The sequence below is a fragment of the Corvus brachyrhynchos genome, unplaced genomic scaffold (assembly GCF_000691975.1).
Source record: "Corvus brachyrhynchos isolate BGI_N302 unplaced genomic scaffold, ASM69197v1 scaffold1, whole genome shotgun sequence".
Taxonomy (NCBI): domain Eukaryota; kingdom Metazoa; phylum Chordata; class Aves; order Passeriformes; family Corvidae; genus Corvus; species Corvus brachyrhynchos.
In genome coordinates, this window is record NW_008237222.1 from 4,330,658 (window position 1) to 4,356,041 (window position 25,384).

Consider the following 25,384-nt stretch of genomic DNA (forward strand, 5'->3'; position numbering starts at 1 on the left):
GCCAGCCTGGAAGCAGGGCCCCCCTCTCTCCAGCGGGTGTTCCACTGGATCACAGCCTCCTCCAGGCATCCACCCGCTCCGGCACGGGCACCTCCCCCACGGGCTGTGGGTGGATCTCTGCATCCCCCGTGGATCCCCACGGGCTGTGGGTGGATCTCTGCATCCCCGGTGGGCTGCAGGGGCACAGCTGCTGCACCGCGGTTCTCACCACGGCCTGCAGAGGCATCTCGGCTCCCCCTCCTTTTTCACTGACCTTGGTGTCTCCATGTTGTTTTCCCTCACATGTTCTCACCTCCTCCTCTTCTCTGACTAGAATCCAAAACCTTGTGACTTTGTTTTTAAGAAAAAAACTTCTTAAATATGTCATCACAGAGGCGTTACCAACCTCTCCCACTGGCCTGACCTTGGCCAGCAGCATGTCCATCTTCAGATCCATCGGAGATTGGCTCTGCTGGACATGGTGGAAACTTCCAGGAGCTCCTCACAGGAGCCACCTTTGTGGCCCCCCTGCTAGCAAAAACCAGGCCGTGCCAAACCAATACAACAGCTTACCTGGAATGGGAGTCAATGTCCTCAAGGCAGGTGCTGCTCAGGCATTGACAGCACTGCTCCAGGATGCCTCTGCAGCTGTGGAATGGTTGAGACAGGTAAGGCTGAACTTCTGTGGCCACTCTGCAGATGCCAGGAAACATCATTTAGCAAGGTAACCAACATCACTTGTGCTGGGTAGAAAAGGCAGCCACTTGCCTAATAGCGCCAAAGCAGCAACATGAGAACAGAGCCCCATCAGTTCTCCAATTAAACATCTCTGCAGGGATGTAGAAACACAGGCAAACCTCATCCAAACAGTTCCATCCTTAGTACATTAAGCACTTAATTCCATGAGAACATGGTGTCTCACCCAGCAGTGACAGTACATTCTAGAGACAACTCACTGTTTAGATAAACCAGGTTTTAGATCCCTTCACCTTCATGACACAGGAGATCTCTTTTTTGGTGATGTGCACTGTTAACTCGAATACTGCCACACACTGCACACATTAGAAGAAAATCTGGAAATATTCCAGATCACCTGGAATTACTTTCACTAGTGTGTGGGTTCCTTGGGGGACCAGGTACTTCCTACACATTCTGTCTGGTATTCCCAGCAAGTCTAGGCTCAAAGCTCGGAAGTACATTCAAGGAATCGCCATCAAGTCTTTCAGCCACTGAAGGAGCAGAAGGCTCTCTATGGATGATTCAAACACCTTGGCTCTTGTCTGTAAATATGGAATAGGTGCTCTGTAAACCACACCTCGGCACAATTAAAATGCAACGAAGATGACCGAGCTGTGCTTAGGACAATATACATGCAGCTGTCTTGGGATGAGGACAAATGCTTTTAAGAAATCAGCCCAGAGAAAGATCTAGAACAGAGCACTGTTCCCTAACATCATTTTTTCCACCTATTAACTCAAACCCACTTTTTATTTTTTTTAATTATCCATCACTTCTTGCAATCCCAGTATTCTCCTTTTTTCCCCTCTAAAGTACATTTCATGATTTTTATGAACACAAAAATGAGTATCACTGGGCAAGAGCATACCCACCATTCACCTACTTCCAACTTTTAGGAATAATGTATTATCCAAGTGCAGACATGTCCTGTCAGGCTACAAGCATTAGATAATTGGGAAGACAACTAACCATAAGTTAGAGAGCATTAAAAGATGTGCAGCCTAATGTTTAACCAGTCTTTTAGAGCTTCATAAAAATATAAAAACTTCAAAAAGTTCCTGCTTTCATTATTATGACCCAGTAACTTCAGGATACTACTACTTCTGTTAAATGCAATGCTTCAAAATCCAAGATTCCTAGAAGTATTATGAAAGTATCTGAAAGTCTGGAAGACTGAAGTATCAAACATCACAAGATCCAAGCACTTGATTGCTAAAGGAACAGAAAAAAACATTAACAAAAAGTGGGCCTTTGACTAACTCAGAAGAATGGCTTCCTGAAATATAGCCTGGAAGACCTGAACATGACTGTATGGATAAATTTTGAGAGCTTTATGCTCAGGGAAAGTTTGACAGCTTGAGCTGGGTTTAGGTTCTGGCTAATTAATTCTGGTTCTGGCTAATTAATTCTGGCAGATTTCCTTGTCACAATGTCTGCTCTGACACCGAAGTTGCAAAAATCAGGTTTCAGACAGTTTGTTGAGACAGCACAGGGACTCAGCCTGCAGCAGCAGGTTGTGTCTAATCCTGTAGTGACCACGTGCACAACTTCTGACCTCTGTAAAATTTACTGCTGAGAACTGCCCTATCACAGACATTTCAAATACATTGTAATAACTCAACCTTAGAAAGTGATTACAAATGAACTCTTTGAGAAAAAGATGGCTAATAATTTTTCCCTAATGCACACTCTTACTTAAATCCAAAATGGCTGGTATATACTGACAAAACCCAAGCTCTGAAGCTTTGCCTTTTGTAGTTGGCACAGAACCTGCCATGCCATCTACAATGTTCAGAAACAAAGTGCTCATCTACCCTTGAGTGTGATCACTGCCTCAGATTCTCATTTCTCTTATTTCTATTTGTACTGACACATTTACGTATTAAACATCGTGATTGTTGCAACACTGCTGCTTTGAATGCCCAAAAGGAAACTGGCTCTTGAAAACAAATGTAAGAAAGGGTCTCTCATTTGCAAAGGAACTGAATAAATGCCCTTTCATAGGAAGCACTGCTATGCAAAGCCATCTTCTGTAAAAGGAGTAAGGAAGCAGGATATAATGCCTAATTTCAAATTAGTATTATTTAGACTTTTGGGAAAAGGGGAAAAAGGCAGTCATTGAGTTAGACCAAGTTAATTGCTGTTTTTCAACTGAGTATTAGAATAAATTTCAAAAGATGGTGTCCTTGTAAAGAGTTTATTCTACAACCATCTTTTATTCATTAAAACTGGTATTCCAAAGGGAATCAGAGATTTTTAAAAAATACTACTAATGCCATTTTCCTAAGTCAAATGAGTCAGTATTTTGGTATTCCTAATTCATCCACCTTGCATTTGGTAAGTTAGTTACCATCACTGTTCTGCGTTATGAAATTTCAAAGTCTCTTTGGAACACTAATTTCCTATTTATAAGTTTAAATTTTTTTATTTCATCCTATTTCCCTGATTTTTCTCTCAAGAGGTGCTGCTGTAAAATTTAATATAAAATATTTAGTCACAAAATAGTATTGCTTTTATGAACATTGTGGCAAGATTTTTTTCCAATAAAAACGATACCATCTTCCATAAATTCCTTAACACAGTAAGAACTGTGATGCAGAACAAAATTACACAGTGTGAAACAGGTACCAGCACAACAGTGAGATTATATTACATCAAAAAATTTTAATGGTCCCAAATATATACTCAACAACTAAGCATACACTCAGGGGGGCAAAAAAAAATTATGACACAAAAGTGACCACATCTAGAATTCCACTCAATCTTTAATCAAGAAGGGACAAACAAATCCCCCACCTCAAAAAAAATTTCTGCAGTTTAAAGGGCAAAGGGAACAAATTTAAAAAAAAAGAGGAAACTTTATGTTCGGCCCTCCCCCGCAGAGGTTTTTAAAACCTGTTGTAGCTTGAGTAAAATGTTCAGAATGTACGATTTCAAAGGCAGGTCTCTTTTATACAAAGAAACTGCTGGCATTCTTAACTAGTGAAGAACTATGGCAAAACCTGCCTTTTCTTCAGAAGTCTCATCCATGGTCCAAGAAAGCATATTCTGATTGTAGCAACTGACCAGTCAATCCAGAGTTCCACTAACAAAACTCCTGCCCTGTTGGCTTTTTTTTTTCTTTTTTTTTCTTTTTTTTTTTTTTTTTTTTTTTCCTAAGAGTAAGGCAAAATACTTTTGGACTAGTTGTAGTTTGGAAAAAAAAGAAATCTTAGCCTTCCACCTTCATTTTCAGGGTTTTTTGTTTTGTTTTGTTTTGTTTTCCATTTCCTTCCCTGAGAAAAGGGCAACATGTGGTCCAAGCTGGAGAACTCAAAGGCGTAAGTCCTTCCCCTAAACAAAGTGTTTCTCCTTCTTCTGCTCCTTTGAATTGGCACTTGATTGGCAGAAATCCATTTGTATAGGTTGATCTGTGTCATACACAGTAATTCACAAAAGATTGCTGCTTTGCTGTGGGTTTGTTTTGTTTTTGGAAAAAAAATCCTTCCCCAACTGGTAATGTTCTCCAGCAGTTGCCATTATGATGACTCAAGCTTTGCTTTCTTTGACAAAGGTAAAGTTTCCTCTTTATCTTCATCTTCATCATCCTCTTCATCATCATCAGGATAATCTACAAGCCCAACAAGGCCTCCCTACAAAGACAGACACAATTATTATAATTAAGAAAATGTTTGCACATCAATAGTTCATGACTGCATTGTAACATGTTTGCCATAAGCACACTGGTTCAGGTGGTTTTGAATAAAATTAAGCAGAACAAAAATAAATCCTTCAGCATGAATGAAAATTACATTCTCTGAAAAATGTTTAAATTAATAAAGCCAAAATAGGGTTTTACTTATCCAACTGGAAGTATTTCCAATTGAAATTTAGGTAAAGCCAAAAATCTACGTAATTTTGCTAAGTGTCACTGCAGCTCCATGTGTGAAGACATAGTTTATTTTTATGAGTAGAGCTGACTGGGATTGAGCAATCTGGGAGCACTTCAAAAACAAATACAGAATATCCTTCAATTTGAATTTTTGAATTATGATACTTTTAAAACACATGTTGTCTTCACAAAAGTTAGTTTACATGTGTAGTGACTAAGAATTTTTTTGAAAAATGTAACTGAATGAAGTGTATGGGTTACAAAGTTTAAACAACTTGTCAGCTGAAAATGAAATGTATCTAGTAACATTAAAAACTCCCTTGTATTGCAAATACCCACAAATTTAGGATTAGGCAGCTCTGGACCCATGAAAAAGCAGCAGCATGAACTTCTGAAACTTCCCCTAACTCTATTATGTTAAGTAATTTCTGAAGCTTAACCAGCATTTGACTACAATGGCAGTTGTAGTCAAATACTTTACTCAAAGGTCCTATTACTTACTCAGGTACCTAATAATGGACATCCAAACCAGAACATTTCAGTCAACTGCATACCAAAATACAACTTGAAAAACAATTACACATACTCTGTACAGTCACACATAACACTGAGTATACTACACCTAAAACAACAACATCTGGTAACTAATGAAAAACCCAATTTCAACACTGTTTCTAGTTTGCAACTGTGGCATGCTTTACTCTGAAAGAAGGTAAGATACCTTATGCCTGAATCCATGCGTGTTTTCCAGAGCACTGCATGTTTCCCTTTGTAAGCTGAACATTTTTCTTTTGCCACCACTACTTGAATTTGTGGAGTCAATACTGTAGCCAATATGTTCCATATGTAAAGACTCCATTTCAGACTCAGGGAATTACACTGTCTGGGAGAGAACAAACCTCTAACAGACTGAATGGATTTCCAAGCCAATTCCATCCCTTTTAAAAAGTGCTTGACTAACTCTTGGGTCATGCAAGGAGTTTCCTTCACAGAGGGATTTAGAGGAAGTGTCCTTAGCTTCTTCCATCAGCCAAACTCTTCTAATCCAGGTGTTTTCAATAGAATGCAATCCAAATACAAACTCTTAAGCCATGTTGAGTAGAAGAAAAAACCTAAATCTCCATTTACCTTCACTAGACGTTAGATAAACAAGCTGAATGGTAGCATTACAAAACGAGGATGAATCAGTGTTATTCCAAGATTACCTGAACAACTGATATACATATCTCACCTTTCAGAAGTGAAAACACTTGTTATGAAAATAAATTCTCATTATCTGAACTGCACTGTATCAGCATTACCTTATCTGCCCCTCCATTCTGGGAAAACAGCAGTCCCACTACTTTCCTGACTCAGTTCAAACATTTTTAGTCAAAAATCTGATAAAATCCAACAGTGTCCTAAAATGTATTTAAAAATGCTTGTTTTGAATATTCACTCCAAGTTACAATGCTCTTTTAAAGGGGCTTTCTTCTTCTATTTCAGTATGTTCCAAATCAAAACTAAGTCAGTTCAAAGGTAAAAATGTCACACTTGGGTATCAGAAATTGTTCTGGCTTACAGCAATCAGCATTCAATGCAATTTATTTCCTTCTATAGGTCAATTATAGAATTCTGAACAGTACAAAAATGGTGATAGTAGAAATCCTCAATGGATGCAGCAGGGCATTGTGGTATCTACCAAAATTTGGCTATGTTTCCAAAATATTTATTTTTACCTGTCAAATATCCCAGTGCAATTTAACATAAGTACAGTGTTGTCTGTATTTCACAGTAAACATCACTGCTAGGAGCAACTAGTGGCATGCTTCCTACTTGACTAGTCTGGGCATTAGAAGAGCTTTTATTTCTTCTACATACAGCAGATCTTGTTAAAAATGCTGAAGGCCAGACAAGAAGTTCACACAAACCAGACAGTCCATTGCTGCTTAACGTGTCAGGACTCACACAAACTTCAGAGAGATGCAAAAGCAAATTCCTACTCTGTAACAATGAAGTCAACCTACAACCATTCAAAATTACCTTAGTTGTAATAGCTGCCATCTGAGATGTGCTTTTAGAAACTGAGCCAGGTGAGCCAGGGGACCCTGGAGACCCAGGCGACCCAGGGGATCCAGGCAGATTACTTGCAGATGACTGGCTGGTAAGGTTAGATTTTGTACCACTGGAAAAAGAAAGCTTGAAACTTGGGCTCTGACGACCTGAAAGGTTAGTTTTCAGAAGAACTTCCTTTTCTTCACTCTCTTTCACTGGAAAGAAAAGAAAAGAAAAAAAAAAAGCAAAAGTAAAGCATTGAGTCCAACATTTAATCACAAATCACTGTTGGGGAAAGGCTTAATACTTTATGTCTTTATGTATAACTCAATTAAGTGAGTCATCATAGACTTTTTTCCATACTACTATACCACCTACCAGCTGTCACTGGCCAGGAATGAACACTTTTTTTCTACCAGTGGTATCACCTGAACATTTATGTAGAAAAATTTGAGTTATAAACCAGTATTATATATATTCATTACATAACATTGAATTATAACCCAAATAAAACACAGAAAAACTTGACTATCAGTTAAGATTTAAATTCAAATGCTTCAAGAAATCTACAACACATTCTGCTTTTGAAGACAACCAAACTGTTTTAAAGGTAAAACACCAAATTGATGTTGCAATTTCAAAATAAATACATGCAAATCCTTCACTGCAGTAGGACTAAATAATACAAGTTATGGCATTCATCTTCTCATCACTTACATTTTTTTCTTTCCATGAATTTACTGATAGGGTCCATAATATCCTCATCATTTTTAGGCTTGTCAGAAGGGGGCACCACTGCCTCTCCATCTTCCATATCATCCTCATCAGTATTAAACCACATTTCCTCCTCATCTTCCAGGGTTCTTGCGTCCCTTCTGTACCTGTGGTTTCTCAAAATGGAGCGCATGCTGCAGAACAGTAAGTTTGAAAAGCCTAGATTCAAAAATCAACTCAATAATAAAACTTCTACTCAACACTTAGTGACAGTTTACAGATCCATACACTGCAGAGCAATAAAAACACCATCAAATCATTCCCTAATGTAAACCTTTGTATTTTCAATGCAAATATCATTATAAACTTTTCCATGTAAAGAATCAAATAAAGTACAACTCTGCTAATAGCACAGACTACTCAATCAGTACAAAATTCTGTAGCACATAAACAGCACTATTAAAAGTAATTTTAATAAATCTCACTAAAGTGTTGCATTCAGACTTGGTTTATCAGTTTGCACCGGTAAATAAAAAGTTGTAAAACAAAGAGTTTAGAAATACAGACTTATTCTCTGAAAACATTTTGTAACCTGTTTGTATTCAGGTCCAACAAGTTAAAAAAAAAAAATCTAACTTAAATATGACTCCAGTTTTAAAAAGATACATTTAAAAGAAAGCTATCTCTCTCTGCCACATCCATCTGTTACAACTTTTGGTCACTTATCAGTATTTTCCATTTTTCAGGGCCTTGGATATGAACTGCTACCTCTCCCTATTTGATCTATTATCAACGTTGGTTTATTTCAGCTCCACCGTACTTTTCTCTTTTCTCACAGAAGCAGTATTATGGTCTTGGAGCAGAGTGACAGGGATGTGGCCCTTCGAGAATGGGGCAGGAGAAGTGGAAGAGAGGTTGAAAACATTTTCATTGCTAGATGTTGATTTTAACAGTTTCCAACAGAAGCATGATGAAGCATTTGATGAAGCACTTCACAATTTACTAGATGAAATTTCATGTTTTTCATAAAGTCTCTGTTACTGGGATCAAAATGTTAATAATACAACCTAGACATTTGCATTACTGACTGCAGGAAAAAGCCACAAGGAAAAAATTAGAACATTACACGCTATTGAATAAAAACACTAAATCTAGTTATAAGTAAGTTGCTTGCCAGCATTATCATCTCTTATCTATACATACTGCATCATTTTACATTATATTTACACTCAAGTTCTGCAAACAGCACAGAACTATGACTTAAGTGGAACTCTAATGAATACTTTTGTGGCCCATGTCCACAAAATGTTGGTCTCCTTCCTTACTGAACTTTCTTTGCTAAAATATGTAAACAGATTCTTGTTATTTGTGCATTTTATTATTTCTGGGTTTTCACTTTAAAAATTACATGGATTGTGACAGGACTTGTGCAGCCACTATATAAAATGTAGGAAGAAGGTTGAGCTACAGACCTCTTGAAGCTCTATTTTCTGTTGGATAAACTCATGCAGCACAACCACTTAGTTCAACTTAAGCCAAGAAAAAAACTAAAGCTTTACTTGCTATACTGGATGGAAATTGCTGAAGAAAGCAGCTGGGTATTCTTTCCCACACATGCATTAATGTAAGTAAGAATCACAGCCTTGAATTTCAGCTGTTTATGTCATAAGCTTAGCTGACATAAGCCAAAATAATAACATCTCACTTTTAACACCTCAGTACTCAAAACTGCAGATCCTGCACATGCTCTTGAAAGTGCTTCAATGTTTTAAAATAAATCTACACTTACAGTCTCATTTTAATTGTACAAATCTCAAATTTAAGTATTAAGAAATCCTGTGGCAGGAAATAGAAGTCTGAAATGTCAAGATATCCTAGTAGGACTACTCAGAATTAATTTTACTGTGTTTTCAAACTAATTCAAGAAAGCAGAACAAAAACAGGTCTTGCTAACAATTCTTAAGAGTAACTCATCTGCTCACACAAGCAGTCATTTTGTTTTAATGAAACTAGACATAAAGCAAAAAGAAATGGAGCAAAAAGGCCTAAACTTCCTATTTTTATACATCTCAACCTTTTAACCTTGGGCACCTGTGTACTATGGAAGGGAACTTTTGTTCTGGCAAATGGAAGGAGCTATTCAAGCTTTGCATCAGATTGTTCTTACTCCATCAGCAAATCTAACAGGGACAAAAAAAGCATTCTCTGAAAATTTCTTTGGCTATTCTATTCCTCAGGCATTTTGATAAAACCTATCTAAATATCTATTCCCACAACTAAAATAAAAGGAAATCTGATGTGAAAATTTTTGAAAGAAAAATCCACAGAATGGTAATTCACAACTGAACAGGCTTTCAAATCAGCAGTGGAAATCTATTATTTAAATAAATGAACTTGGTAGAGATACTTGGTAGGCTTCCAACCTCATTAAAGTAGTGCACATACATTTAAGATATGATAAATTAGCATTATGACTGGGGGTCCAGCAACTAACGTTTCCTGAAAGTTGATCAAAAGTCTGTAGCAACATATTTGAAAATCACACTTTTAATCAAGTAAATTCAGCAAGGCTTGAGATGCAAGCAGGAGTCTAAATTTTAATCTCCATTTCCCAGTAATAGAGAACAGCCCATCAATAGTCTGATAAGATAATTAAAGCATCAATATACTATTAAGAACATTTAGTGCATTTTACCTGTCAAGTTTTGGATTATCTTGTCTTTCCCGTTGTTGTTCAAATCGTAGTTTCAATCCTTTGAATGTCTGCACATAATCTACATCTTCCAGTGCCTTCCAGTAATTTTCAATTACATGAGCTGTTAATGATTTTATATCTTCCTATAGGAAGAAACAAACATAAAGTGACTTATTTTCATTCCAATTAGTTTATTTAATACAATATAAAAAGTATCTGAAATGAGAATGCCATAGCAAGCACTGTATTCATTAGCTTATGCAAAAATGAGTATTAGAAGTGTAATTAAAAATCTAGAGCCTCAACTATTTGATTAGCAAAACAACATCAATTTTCTAGCAGTATCTCCTTCAGAACACAACAGAACCTAAAGCCTGACAAAAACTAGACCCAACTCAAGCCTAAAATGTCTTCCCCACTGTAACTTAGAGATATTTTTATACTGGTAAGAGTGCATGGCATGCAGTCCTTCAGGAACAGGCAGCTCCAGCAAGGGGCCCTCATGGGATCAAAAGTCCTGTCAGTGAACCTGCTCCAGTGCGGGCTCCTCTCTCCACAGGTCCTGCCAGGAGCCTGCTCCACCAAAGGCTTCCCAAGGGGTCACAGTCTCCTTTGGGCACCCACCTGCTCTGGCCTGGGGTCCTCCACAGGCTGCAGGTGGATCTCTGCTCCACCATGGACCTCCAGTGGGCTACAGGGGGATAGCTGTCTCACCATGGACATCACCATAGGCTGCAGGGGAATCTCTGCTCTGACCTGAGCCAGCAGCACGTTCATCTTGGAGCCAGCTGGCATTGGCTCTACTGAACACAAGGGAAGCTTCCAGCAGCTTCTACAGAAGCCACTCCTTTAGCCACTGCTCACCAAAACCTTGCCATGCAAACCCAATACACCACTGTACAAGTCACAACCACCTACACAGATGAACTTTTTCATAGCTTCAAAACCAGTTTTCAATCAACTGTTTCATGATGATCAGGTCATCTTATTCATTACCTTGAGTCCCAACTCAAAGAAAAAAGAGGTGATCAACACTGAAGATTTCAAGAGGTGACCATGCCTGGTGACTTACTCTTCTACAACTGTCTGCACCCTAGCTTGGGCCCAATTAGAGACTCCCCATGGAAGGAACTTGGTAGCACTCCATTAAAATAATCAAAAGAGATTGGTAGCTCTTATGTGTATTTCCATATTCCACTGAATTGACATTACGGAGCACAGCTAAATTTGATGGGTTTGTAGCAGTAGTTTCTAATTACATTCCTGTCATAACAAGCCCATCCAATCTGCATGATGAAATTTGATTAGTGCTGCCTTTGCAAATCTGGGTACTGTGAGTACAGTATCAAGTGAATTTAATCTTCAAGTAATGGTACTGTTTGAATGTAAAAAAGAACATGTACAAATATGTAATAGTGATATAAAACAAGGTTCATATAAATACAGTATCACATGGTCCCATTATGATAGCATAATTTAGGGCAAAAGCAAAACCAAAAGTAATATTGAATTACAAGACTAAACAATATAATAATTATCTTCATCATATAACAGCACTCACCACTCTGATAAATTCGAACATCTCTATTATGGCAGAGTTCATCAGGTTATAACGGGAACCATTATTTAGAAATGCTTTGACCACGGGTTCAAACAAAAAACTTTTCATTATGTAACGGTTGTAGAATTCATCCTTTAGCCCAATTATCTTTCTTTTGAAACGAAGGGCACCTGAAACAGATGTGTTGTCAAAGGAGTTTTTAAATTTAAAAGCAAAATTGCAGAAATTACTGAGCAGTTAGGGCAATTTACAGCCTCAGTTCATATACAGCAATACGTTCAGTTGTTCTCTGCTTCTCAATAGTCTTGACTATACCGCTGATTACTTATCTACTCTATCATAAAGAAATCCTTCATCATAACTGTACAAATGAAATGATCTCTGTTCACTGAAGGATTCATATAGTATTGTTTAACTATACTACTGCTAATACAAAAATCTATTTTTGATTTTTAAAATTACTTATGGTAAAGGTAAAACATTTTCTCAGTAAAAAAACTGAGAAATTTGCTTATCATCCCTATTATTCAAATGTTTGATTAGATTTAATTAGTACTATCTGATTAGGATATAAACTATCTAATTTTAAAATTGGTAAACAACACTTTATTCACGCATATAGTAAGGCAAAGGCTTGATTTACAACCAGTTTAAAGCTCTTTCTGAAACTCTAAAGTGTACACAAGTGAGAAAATGTCCGTGCATAAAGTACAATATCACCTGGCAGCACATTTTGCTTAGCAGCCATGTGTACAGGTTATTCAGTTACAAAATGTAAAAGGTACTTCTTATTGTATGGTACTGCTCAGTCAACTTAAGGCTTTGTTTAACTCTATGTGCACAACTGAACTACAGAGAAAATCTCTTACTTGTCTCCAGAATTAAGTCACACTGCTTTGACACTACTGAGCTGAGCATGGTCAAGAAACTACCATTGTCTGAAGAGCAGCACACTGAACTTCTGTGCAGTTTAATGCAGTCAGGTAGTCACAGTTCTAATTAACTACCTCTGATAATTCCTACTAAAAAAACATCAAAACTTCAACGCTTCTCTTAGTATATTCAATACCGACATACCATCTCTTCAATTCCCCTCTCCACTGAGATGAAGCAAAATCCTTCTTTTTTCAGGATAAAAAGGTATCTAAAACTGCAAAATTATTTACTAATAGTAGCTGATATATCTATAATCTAGTATGAGAAACATAGACTATAACAGTAGAATTTCTGTATTCAGTCAAAAATTGTCATGATCTATGAACAGTTTTTTTCCAGCAGAGTGAAGATATGTATCAGCTCACATTCACAAAATTCCAGTTTATTCCTCAGCTTTCAAACTTACACAATGCCAAGAAAGCGTGCTTTGAGGCCATGAGAACCAGTACCCTTCGCAGGATATCTTTGTTAATAATGTAGTTTTTTATGTGATAGGTATGATGTTCTACACAGAAAGTTAGCAATTCCAGTATTAATGCCAAGAGTTGGGCTGTCTGAAAATCATCTGTAATAAAACAAAACCAAAATAATTTAACATATCTGGAATACTGCCTTCAGAAGCTAACTTCAAATATCCAACTGCACTCCAGTAAACATTTCCAAGTTCTTTTATTTTCCCACAGACATTTTATGGAACATGCTGCAGGATATGTTTAGTCTTTTAAACAGAAATTGAACAAGCTTGTTATGGATTGAGTGTTTTCTATAAATACAGATACGGCAGGAAACTCTCTTAAAATATGAAACCAATTACATTTTTCTTAAATTGGTGTTTGAAGGTTCAGAGTACAAAACTTAACCCTAACACAAGCAGTCAGGCTTATTTAACCAAATCACATTATGATGTCCACACATCTACATCATAAACTATTGCCCCATATGCAGTATCTTAACTGAGTTTGCACCAAAAACGTGATCTATAATGCCTTTTAACTAAAGTACTGTGCAAGAAATATCTTGGGGTCTTCAAACTGCTGCTAGTAGCCAGCATGAACAGTTAGTTCATTACTGATCTCCGCTTTCTTAGTCTGATCTAGAAACAATACCCTCAAATTCAGCACACCTTCCCAGGGGAAATGTTGCAACATTTCTAGTAATCCCTGACCTTAAAAAAACATTTAGACATGTTTACAAGTCTACGTCAGTGAACTGCCCCATGAGTTCCTAAAAATTATACAAGTATTTTAATTTTTGCTAAGGCCAAATTTGCAGCAAAAGTTGCTCACTTCTTAAATCAGGTTTCTCTGCTGAGTTTTATGCCTATGCATTATTCAAATGACTAAATAATGAATCAGCGTTTTACTTTGAACTATGTATCATAATCTCAGACTCAAATTTTTTAGACAGAAAATGTCCTTTGACACTTATTCTAGACATTGACTTTCAACAGCCTTGATGTGCCCAAAATCCAGAGTGTCATTACCTTTGCTAGGCTTGTCCTCTGTAGTATTGGCCAATAAAGGGGCTGTCAGAACATGCATACAATGTTTGTAGAAGAAACCTAAGAACTCTGTCTTTTCTGTTTTCTAAGGAATGAAAAAAAATATATGTAACACATATCATCAAATACTCTAAAAAAATCTAACGTAATTTCATTTGAAGGTATTTACTTACATTGGCAGTGGCAAGCATATTTTCTGGATCAACTAAAGTACGAAGCAAACCCATGAGTAGTACTGCCCCTCCAAGTTCTGGATCTGTGTCACAAATCATGTGCTCTATAATGAGGTTAATGAGTAATATATCCTAAGAGGAGGGGGGGAAAGAAAAATCAATTCAAATGGTACTCCCTTCCACCAAATCTGAAATTATACAATGCAACAAGCATCTGTGAACAGGTGAACACTCATCTCACCTAACAGAACTCTTTAAAAAACACAAAGCAGTTCAGTATCCTGTTACCAAATTCCATACTTCTTTGAAACAAGGGCTCATGTCATTCACAGAGTCATAAATATAAACCAGTAATTTCAAACCCCAGTAATTTCAAAAACAATACACACATTTCTGAGGACTCTCTACTTACATCATCATTCTGCTGCGCTTCCTGCATGACGAATTCTCGTACCATGGATGGGTTGTATTCAACCAAATATGAAAATATATCAGTGGCTGCACTTCGTACTTGCGCATCATCCATACCCTGGGAAAGTCAAATGAAACCATTTACGCTTTCTTGAAAAGCTTAAATGGAACCAGAAAACATACAGCTTTAATTCCTTTTCACAAATCATACCTAACTATTGCTAAAGCCATATTCTAAAACTAAGTTAACTCTCACTTCTTCTTTGTAGATTTGACAGCAGTTGGGCAAAATAAATTTTATGGTTTCCCTGCCCTTTGATTGATTTCCCTATTTTCTTACTTATTTGGATACCAAAAAGCAAACAAAGCTAGGAAAGCAAATGAGAAAACAAAAACTGAAGAACGCCAAGGCACTTACCAATGACATATTGTAACAGCATTTAAAGTTTTACAAAAATATTTTGAACATTCTGAATCTTAAGCTAGGACAAGCTAAATGAAGCAAATAAAAAGAAAAGCACTTGCTGAAGTTTGTGCTGAAGCTACTTTTTTAAAAAAGCCTCTCTGAAGATAAACAAACTTGTTATGACAAATAGAATTGAAATGACTTACCAATATGACTTCTAGTGCAGGCAGTATGCCCATATTTGACAAAGTTTTGAAAAATGCATCTCTGTTTTGAGGCTGAAGTGTTTGTGAGAATGCACAAAACTCTTTCAGAAAATTTACCTGAAAATCAGGAATATACCAGTCAGTAATTAAAAAAAAAAAAAAAAGGGATGCACATGTCACTTTGTGATAATTGCCACATGTGTATTTTACAGATTTCTTACCAATTCCTGTCTTTTCTCCTCATCTGTGGCTTCATCTGTTAGTTGTGCAAACAAGTCTGTCAGAAATTTTTCATCTTCCTACAAAAGCAAAACAATACCATTTGTTTATTTGACAATATCAAAAGGCATCCAAGTATAATATAAAGTTCTTCTAGACCATGCTTCCTGGAATGAAGAGAACATATGTTTGTATACTGTAATTAATCACACCACTATCAACTTTCTAATTCAATTTTCAAGTAAATTAATATCTTGTTTTTGAGCTTTAATCATATTCATATCACTCCACCCCCCAACAATTCACTCTCAATTACAACGTTTGTTGTGTTGCCTTCTAGTTGCCCTTTTTCTACTTTCTACTGCAATTCTCACTGTTTTGTCTTTGCCTTCTTCAACTTCCTTCCCCCTTGTCACATGCCAGTCCCCCTAAATCACACCAACCTTGCTTCAGCTATTTACATACATTTACAAACATGATCTCCCACACAGCCCTACGCACGCACGCACACTCTCATATATTTATATCTTTGGAATGTTATTAGATGTCTGCAGCAGAACAAAAGCAAGAACACAATAAAGGGAAAGCCGCCTAACAGCACGAATGAGGTGAGATTCCTTCCCCCTCAATGTTGTGAAAAGGGTGAATTCTAGAGACCAAATCAAAACAACTGTTCCTATTACATGCAGAATTTATTGGGCATTCTGGCTGACAGCAATCAAAACCCATTCCATTATTTTCACACTGCTGTACCTTAGCAAAACTGCAAACAGCTGCAAACACATTACAAATGAGTATTTAGATTGAACGAAGCAGCAATACTTAGCTTTCCATGAACTTTAGTGTCCTAACAACTAGGAGATTATTAAGACAGAAATAAACTTTCTCCCATCCTTTTCCCAATATTATACAATAATAAAACAGCACTTGCTAAGAAGGATTCCTGTACATCAGAAACTAATACATTTTTTCAGAAAGCTGCCAGTGTTGTTTCTTGCGATGTCAGTAACACCATGTGCAACAATCCCTCCATCCCAAAACCACAGTGCCAGAAATCCAAGCTGCTTTGCTTATGTTTGCACTGCATAAAGCAAAACCATGAAAGTACTTCAGATACACACACAAAAACTTTCTTATGTTGTGAATTACCTCAATACCTCATCCAGGCTCACCATGCAGCCTTGCTGATAAAGTGAGTACCTCAGTTCTGACAGCACACCATGCTAAGGCTGCTGTGACACTGCCACAACACAATCAGGATCTCTACATGGCACTGCACAACAGAGATAAATCCACAACAGGCTGGCATGAGCTACTATATCTCACTGCACTATAATGTAAACCCTACATTTGGAATATGCCATGTTTCCTCTTGTCTGATGCTGAGCTGTGCTCCTAACCTGACCCAACAGACAATGAAGAAAAGCGATTTCTGGACACAAGTTCAGGTGCTATTTCTGTGTCTACTTCAAAATCCAAACAAAAGGAGATAGGAGAGACCTCATTTGAAGTATACCAAAATTCACTCTGGAGGATCAAGCACAGATGTAAATTTTGATTTGCAGATATCAACAGTCAAATATGTTCAAAACAACTATTAAGGTCTTTGATTTCAAGAAACGTACCTTAAGCTTTGATGGGAGAACACAAGGATGTTAGACTACCTGCTATTCAGCTGTTACATGGCTTTCTAAATTTTCTGTTCTAATATTTAACCCATTAGCCACCATAGGTAACGTAAGTAACCCACAGTAGACATACTGACATACTTAGTCACTAAAATTAATTTTAAAAAAACCAAACAAAGCCAAACCCCATAAAATCCAGTTCTTTTGAAGAATATGCAGGTTCTTTTCTATGATTAGCAGTGCATTTAAGAAAAGGCTACATAGTTTGCTTTCATTTCTCTTTTTGCTGTTTCGATCAAGATGTAGAACTAATCTTATCTATGAAAACTATTGAGAAGATGCATGCTTATCCCCAGCTGGAAAGCATAACCCCTATTTCCATTCTCACTGTGAAAGCAACTTTTCACCTCTTCCATAATACCTGAGAGTAAAGGCGAGTCAATACCACAAAATTATCTTAAGAGTGATCACTGCGAAAAAATAATGGAAACAGCAGCAGCAGCAGATAATCATGGCTCTTACATATGTAAGAGCCATGAATAGTGTACTTCTGAAAAATAAAAACAGGGGTATTAAACTGGGGTTTTTATGTTGTGGAAGGAGGAGACCCTGTACTGTTGGCGGTATGTGGGTCTCATTTATGAGACTTCAGTGTCCCAGAGATGGAGTTCCCTGAGGAAGCTGCACATCTGGCACTATGTGGCAGAGCAGGACAGGCAGAAGCTGGCTGGGAGGGAAGGCGTGGGCAGGACCCCAGCTCAGCTCTCTGACCATATCCTGCCACATTCCTGACCCGTTCAAGATGTGGCTGTCTGCAGCAGAGGGCAATCCACTCACCCTGGTATTGGGCTTGCAAACATATGGGACTTGTACAGGGAACTTAACACTGGCAAGCGATAAAGACTTCAATGCTGGCACTTAATGTTTCAGGAAGAATTTGCAGAAGTTCAGTATGTAACTATTTTTCAGCATTCCAAGTATAGACCACAATACAGTATTTTACAATCCATCATTAAATATAATATTGAAATATTCTCCATGCCGTGTCCTCTCCCAAACTCCATTAAATACTTTGTACTTTTAAATTAACAAGATTACCTGAAATCTCCAGGCTTCAAAACAACCATGACCTATTTAAAATCAGACAAATTAAGATGGATCTGAGCGATTTGAAACATCCCACCCTTACATGGATAATATGCAGTAAATGGCACTTATTCCAAGAAAATAAAAACAACTTATTACTAACTTCACACTTACGGCTTAGCCCTGAAAAGCTTTTAGCATTTATCTCATTCCAGATGCCTAATGAAAGGCAGACAGGTTGCTGTTCACAAGAAATGACTCCCTCTCACATTTATAGAAAAATTGTCATTGCAAAGAACATTCTAAATACAAGATTCTCTCTCTCAAGCTGTAAAATTACTGACAAGGGCAATATATCTGAAGAAACATTTCTGAACAATACTACCAGGATCTGTGGAAATGCACAGTCTGAGAACAGAGTTCACATATTTTAGAAGTCACAAAGCACCAACACTCAATGCTAGAATTACATCAATTTACGTTTTCTTTTTTTTTCAACTTTCAAAAATCCCCCAAAATATGTCTGTGAACACAGTGCAAATGCATAATTCTCTGCAGTATGTGGTCTTTTCACGAAGACAAGTATCAAAACACATTTCGCTGTATCTTAGAAGCTGTGAAGGTCACAACTGTTTTCCAAGAGAACAAAACTGCAAACAATAGTTTATGATGTAATTGTGGATTCTAGGTACTTTCCCCAGGCACAGAAATTATTAAAAGTGCAACATTTAAACTATGTGTATACCAGACACTAAGTATATTCATTTATGCTTTACAAGTTCTAAGTAGATGCTTCTAGGATTTAATACATTTCAAAGTTCATGAAGATAAAAACAAGCCAGGCCAACTACTCACTCAATCATTTATGACTTTAAAAACAAGAAAACCCACAGGTAAGGTAGGATCACAAAAAAGGACACTATTTACATTTGTGATTCAACTTTCAAAGTAGTCCTCCTCCTCCCAAAAGGCACTTAAAAAAGGATTCTTGAAAACCAGGCCTCTCTAGTAATTAACATTCAGTTATCAGATACTTTTGTGTCTGTGATTACAGATAAATGACATAAACCCTACTTTTCTCAAAAAACAAACATCCAAGAAACTCAACACCACCTAAACTGGAAAGAGAGCACACATTCCATCCTAAATTCCACCTTCATATTCATTTTGGGCAGAAACAGTATTTTAGCCCATAAAGTGAAATTTTCATGAAATGTTACTAGCAAACAGATAAATACCACTTCAAACACACATTCCTTCCTGCTACCACACAGAAGATTTCTTAGTTTAAAATCTCCTTCATATCGGACTGCCTTTCCACACATGCCTTCATCATGCATTACTTCCACGTGAATCGACATGCTGGAAGAGTAGTGAGGATCCACCAAATCACTTCTGTAGTTTCTGTACACGTGGAAAATAATTTTCTACAATGAAGAAGTTAATCCCAAAAATCATGAGCATGCACCACTCATAAATGTCTTTCACCAAGTCATTTATTTCCCCCAGAAAGCAGTATCCTTTTACACTTCACTGCAAGGTGAATTTTGCTGGAAGTAAATCCCCAGTTATTCCTGAGCCAACTACTATGAGAAAGAAGACTGGATTTGGGCAAAACTACCAACATGCACTAAACACAATTCTTCCTCTAAAACAACTACAGATAATTATGTTTGCATCCACAGGACTCTGTTTAGAATAAGCAACTACCTGTAAAACCACTTTCAAAAATTAAAATCTGCCTATTGTTACACATAAATACAGTAAAATATACAGATGTACCTAAATGCCTGCAAGTTTTTAGCTCTTGGAAAGAGATATAGGGACTACCAGTAATATGATTTTTGTATTTAAAAATTCTGATTTACCAGTGCAATAATACATCTGATCACTGCTCTACCAGGCACAAAAATTATTTTAACTTATGTCCACTTTTCTCCTTCTCTGAAAACTAAAGACCCTGAAGTCTACATGCACATACCCAAAAGTAATCCTAACAATATTCTTTATTCTGGAAGATAAAAACATCACATCATCTTGCTGGCAAAAAGAGCACACCAATGAGAAAAGGGGGAGAGAACAGAAGGAAATAGTGTTTGCTCACTCTATGGCGCAGTTTTGCAAGTTTTTTTTTTATGAACTAGTTAATAATACGAAGGGAAAGAACTGGTGGCCTCCAGTGTGAACATTAGTATGTATTTTTTTAAATTGCAAAAGAGCGTCATATAAAGCAAGAAACACCACTTACCTATCCCACCCCCACTCTCAAAACTTGGCGAACTCCATGTTTCAGCAAGGATTCTTGGTGGCTATGACATCTCAAGACTAGAACAGGTTGGACCCCAAGCAGTAAGAGCATATTAGGAGGGGCTGAAATTGCAAAAAAATGTTATAAACACCTCTCTCATATCTTACACACTGTGAATGAAAAAACCTGTAATTGAGTAGATTTTCACAGCAGTTAATTCTGCAGGCTGGAAATACTGCTTTCATGGCTTTACTATTCATCATGCAACAACAGTATCCAGTTTAGTGGGATGGTGACATGCTCACTTCAATTGACCAATCTTATAAAATCAAATCACAAACTAACCTCCAGTTCTCAGAAAAGCCTATCAATGTAAGCACATTTTTATAAAGCTTATGGGAAAGCTAACCTTCATGAAGAAGGAGGGAAGAATATGATTCATAACCCTAATGCCAAAGGTTACCTATTTTCTGTTTTTGGTTTTAGCACAAAAGGGCAACAATTATTTGCCTACCAAAGAAAGCAAAATCATGGAAGCAAATATCTTCTGTGACTACAGAATTTATTTTTTTTAAACACATACAAAATCTCTCTAATAAAGCCAGACCTCTGAAGAATCAGCATATTCTCATTTACAATATTCATTAATTATAACTAAAAACTGACTTTAAATGTCAGTGACCTTTAATGACTGTAAATGGCCTATCTTGACCATAAATGCCTTAAATAAAACACAGTGGTAGTTTTTAGTAAAGTCACTCAGCCTGTCAAAAAGCCTAAGACACAATCAGTACAGTCTTGTACAGACTTCTAGTCACTTCTCTGAAACTGAAGTCTGGCTGAGTTAATTGAGATGAGACTACTGTAAGGTGCCACTTTGGTTAATACACAGCCTGACATGGAAAGGCCTTGTTACAGCTCACTGTTTTTCCATGATGGAGGTAACAGTTTTTCTTTTCCTTTCCTTTACAGCCAGAGAGAGAGAGAAAAGAACAGAATACCCAACAACTCAGTTGTATACACAAGAGTTGCAGTATGTCATGGGATATCAGCTACTCAGGGAGTCTACTTTTATTCTGCCAAGTGAAACTTTCCAAGAAGAGATCTCTTTTTTCACATCCTCAATGGTCCAAGAGAGACAACCTAAAGTCAACAGCAAAGGCATTAACAACCTTTATCATGCATCAACTAAGAACCTGAGATCTCATCCATGGCTTCCAATAAACTACCACGAAGCATCCCAGAGTCTTTTCAATTAATAATGACTTCTAAAAGAAACCACTTCTTAAGTAAACATGTAAGGTTAGTGAGTACCAAGATCTCAGAAGATCTAAAATAATGAATGGCAGGAACTACAGAGAACTATACATTCTTCATGAAGTAACACCCCCTCCACACACCCAAAGTATTGTGATACCAGCTACAGGAATGCATGTTAAACCACACACAAATGGAAGAAAGCCCTTAGGAATTAGTTATAGAAGTGAAAACAACAAAAGAAGTATTTTAGGTCAGTTCTCAGAGCATTATTTATTCTGCTTAAAGAAATGGGAAGCAATAGCATCATACATTTTATACACAGACTATAGGAATGGGGGGCTGAAATGAAACTAGAGTGCAGAGATTTTCAAAAAGTGCAACCTGACCTATTGCTCTATGAATCAATGAATAAATAAATACCAGGTAAGTAGGCTGAAACCTTGGGTTAGAGCTACACTGCAAGAACTTGAAAAATCAATCAGTCAATCAAACCTTTTAAACTCTTAGAAATGCAACGGACACATAATTTGTGAGTATTTTTTAATTCCCTCAAAACCAAAAATTGATCAACAACGTCAAATGAATTCCAACAGATTTTTACTTATAAATTCAGGGAGTTCTCCCTCCTTGCTAGAGAGCTGTACTGTGAAACTACTAGGAAATGCAACATAGCACAGGATGTATTATCTTTCTTGTGTGCTATCATTCTGGGCTCCTCAAAGCTGTGGAAAGCACTTCAACAATTCGAAATGTTTATCCAACTTTGAAATGCAATGTTAATTCTTCTGGCTCCAACATACATGAAGTATACTTTATTCCCAGCCATAGAGAACAGCAACAGAAGTGAAGGTAAGGTTAAAAAATCTGCTGTCACACAACAAATCAAAATCAGATCTGAGCCTTTATTTCAACTGTAAACTGCAACTAACAAGTCTGGCAACCATACTAAACCTTGGTATACTAACCTAAACCTGCTCTACATCCATTAACCTAACACAAGTTGTAAGAGACAAAAAAAGGAAACTCATCAGTCACTAGTCCTCAATAAAATTATCTTGGGATGTCTGGCAAACACACCCTTAATTATTTTGCAGGATCAGGCCCTTTTTTTCTTGCCCAGTTTCTCAAGACCCCTCTCAGAATCAGCCACTGTAACCAAGACTCCTGAATAATTCTTCCCCTCCTACTCTTCAAGTCAAAATGTATCATCTTCAGAAATTTGCTTTTAGCAACTGTTGCAAAGCGGGCAAGACATTTTTGAGACAATAGTCATACTGAATGCTCTAGTTGAGATCCCTTAACTTGATCCTCACCAACATTCTCTCAAAGTCAGACTTGTAAACTTCTTCAAATTGGCAACTCCAAAATGATTAAGGCCTTCTAACTGTTTCAGATAAGCAACTGTGACTTTGTTTATCAGTGACACACACACAGACATGAACAGCTTGGTTCACCTGGGCACAAGCTGGGGCCTAGTACTACTGAAGATGGCCCAGGTGTTTCACCTGACAGATTAAAGCTCCGATAGAGTGGATTAAGTAATACCAGTATTCTGATAACTGAGTGCAATGGATGAAAAGTTGTGAGGCCTAGTTTTGACAATTATTTGCTCTATGAGTTTGCAAAAGGAATTTTCACTCTGTTTTGCTATGTTTTCCATGAAATTATACAGGGTACATCCTGAGAGTCAAACTGAAGATAAATAAGGTTAAACCAATCAGTAACATCTAACACTTGGTCCATTTCTCCAGATCAGACAGCCCCTACAAACACACTGACTATTCATTTTTTAAACTCTGGGAGAAATAAGATAACGATAATTAACTTCTACAAACCAAAATACATGTGCTGTAACACCCTGCTGAGTTAGCTGAAAGCTTCAGAAAGCTCCCCTTACTGAGATGTGCCACCCATTTCTAACACCGTTCAGGAAGTTCATGGGTTGGTGCAGAACATCTAAGACATTGGTAAGCTATGTAAAGTATCAAATAATCTCTTTACATTTGCAGTAAGACATACTTAATGAAAAACTGGTAATTCCAAGAAGCATTATTTAGGGACTTATTAAGACAAACTAAGAAAACATTCAAGCACCTAAAGCAGTCTTATGTTCTTAATCTGTACTTTCCAAACAGCTAATTTAATTTACTTCGAAATTAGCAACAGCTACATCGTGGTAGGAGATTATATTGTGAAATTTAGGCAAAGTAATCTTTTTCATAGTAATGTGACAAAAGATATCCCTACGTCTAGTGACTAAAGAGTCCCAAAATAAAAAAGAAAAACTAACCCTCGAAACTTCCATTAAAATCAAAGATTCCAAGTGAAAACAGTACTATTCATTCCAAAGAACCTTATTCAATATTCCACATGTTTGCTCAATTTAAATCGGTTACAGAGAATCTAGTCCAAACCCAGAAATTAAAAAACCTGTATTTGACAACTCAGTACTCAAATCCATGCGTTTTCTGTCACACTCCACAATCACTTACAGAATCACAGAAGTGAAGGTTCCACCGTAGCACCTCAATCTTTCCAGGACTATTTACCCAACTTTCTTTGCCCAAGCGCAAGTAAGAGACTATGAATTTTTGAAACTTACCTGTAACATGCCAACTATTTCCACTTTATTAAAAAAGATGAAAGAATGAAGTGTTGATAGCATATTTTCCTCAAAAACTGAGGGAGTGGGTAGGACCATATCTTGAATATACTGTACTCTGTATGTCTGATGTATTTTTTGTTTCAGCTCTGGATCAGATATAGGTATCACCTCTTTAAATTTTGCTGTCTTAGTCAGAAATTCCCTGTGTTTCCGTGACTGTGATAAAGACGGATCATATTCTAGGCATCCAATTACGTCCATGATACATTCCTCGGAAAACATGACTTCAAAAAGTGCAGTTCTGTTCAAAAGGAAAATTCCTTTAATAATTTCATATAAGTGGTGTAGTCCTTCAATGTTCTCCAAGTCTTCGCACACATGAAAAATTTCTAAGAGCTTCTTAATATAACCCTCATTTTCCAGTGCTAGTGCGAGTTTTTCACGACGTAACGGTGAAGGCAGTGAAGATGCCACAAGTTCTGCGATTTCTTCTAGTCGGCTGAGTTCACAGGATGGCAATTCTAGACCTGGTGATGACATATCATCAAAGCGTTCCTCCTCAGATTCATCAACAAGATCCTGAGTAATATCGACAGAAGGGTCTTTGCCTTGAACCTGCAAAATAAGATGTGTCAAAAAGTGGAGTTTAATTTTACTGCTACTTGAATGCTTTTTAAAAAATACCATTTAAGTATCACACTTTTTCTTTGTATGGGCAAAATAGAAATGCTAATCTAGTCTGACACTGAGCACAGCTGGTTTGGAAAATAACAGAGATAATGAGAAGACTTCTTCAAATAGAAAGCTTTAAAGAACTGTTTCTACATTAGACATTTAACTTTATTTATTTTCTAAAAACAGGAGGAAGAATAAGGAAAAACCTACATTTTCTGAGTACTTCAAATAAAACCAGGAAGTTGCAATTATTAATATGGACAGCAACTTCTTAATAGACTACTGAACTAAGTTGTTTGTTTCCAGTCTTTATTCTCTGCAGACAGATTTTCAAATGCAAATCAGTACTATTCTAGTGGTAGTTTAAACATTTATCTATAGGCTATTAACTGCTCTTGATGCTTTTCAAAGCTTCCACTACCTCAAACAGAGAAGAGA

At 37.0% G+C, this 25,384-nt stretch overlaps 1 protein-coding gene and 1 long non-coding RNA gene across 2 annotated transcripts in view; both read right to left on the reverse strand.

The window, feature by feature from the left end:
• The window catches only part of LOC108445389, a 7,275-nt gene extending 3,410 nt beyond the window's left edge, over positions 1–3,865 (reverse strand). The window contains exon 1 of the long non-coding RNA XR_001860218.1: positions 553–3,865. This is a non-coding gene — a long non-coding RNA (uncharacterized LOC108445389). The remainder of the gene's footprint in view (positions 1–552) is intronic.
• Positions 3,866–3,963: 98 nt separating this feature from the next.
• Positions 3,964–25,384, reverse strand: part of PPP4R3A (protein phosphatase 4 regulatory subunit 3A) — a 40,693-nt gene continuing 19,272 nt past the window's right edge. The window contains exons 4-15 of the mRNA XM_008629706.2: positions 24,269–24,886; positions 15,447–15,524; positions 15,226–15,342; positions 14,615–14,731; positions 14,203–14,334; positions 14,012–14,114; positions 12,935–13,093; positions 11,593–11,762; positions 10,032–10,174; positions 7,340–7,530; positions 6,611–6,837; positions 3,964–4,349 (exon numbers count right to left, since the gene is read on the reverse strand). Coding sequence (XP_008627928.1) covers positions 4,236–4,349; positions 6,611–6,837; positions 7,340–7,530; positions 10,032–10,174; positions 11,593–11,762; positions 12,935–13,093; positions 14,012–14,114; positions 14,203–14,334; positions 14,615–14,731; positions 15,226–15,342; positions 15,447–15,524; positions 24,269–24,886 — 2,169 coding nt within the window. The 3' untranslated portion in view covers positions 3,964–4,235. The remainder of the gene's footprint in view (positions 4,350–6,610; positions 6,838–7,339; positions 7,531–10,031; positions 10,175–11,592; positions 11,763–12,934; positions 13,094–14,011; positions 14,115–14,202; positions 14,335–14,614; positions 14,732–15,225; positions 15,343–15,446; positions 15,525–24,268; positions 24,887–25,384) is intronic.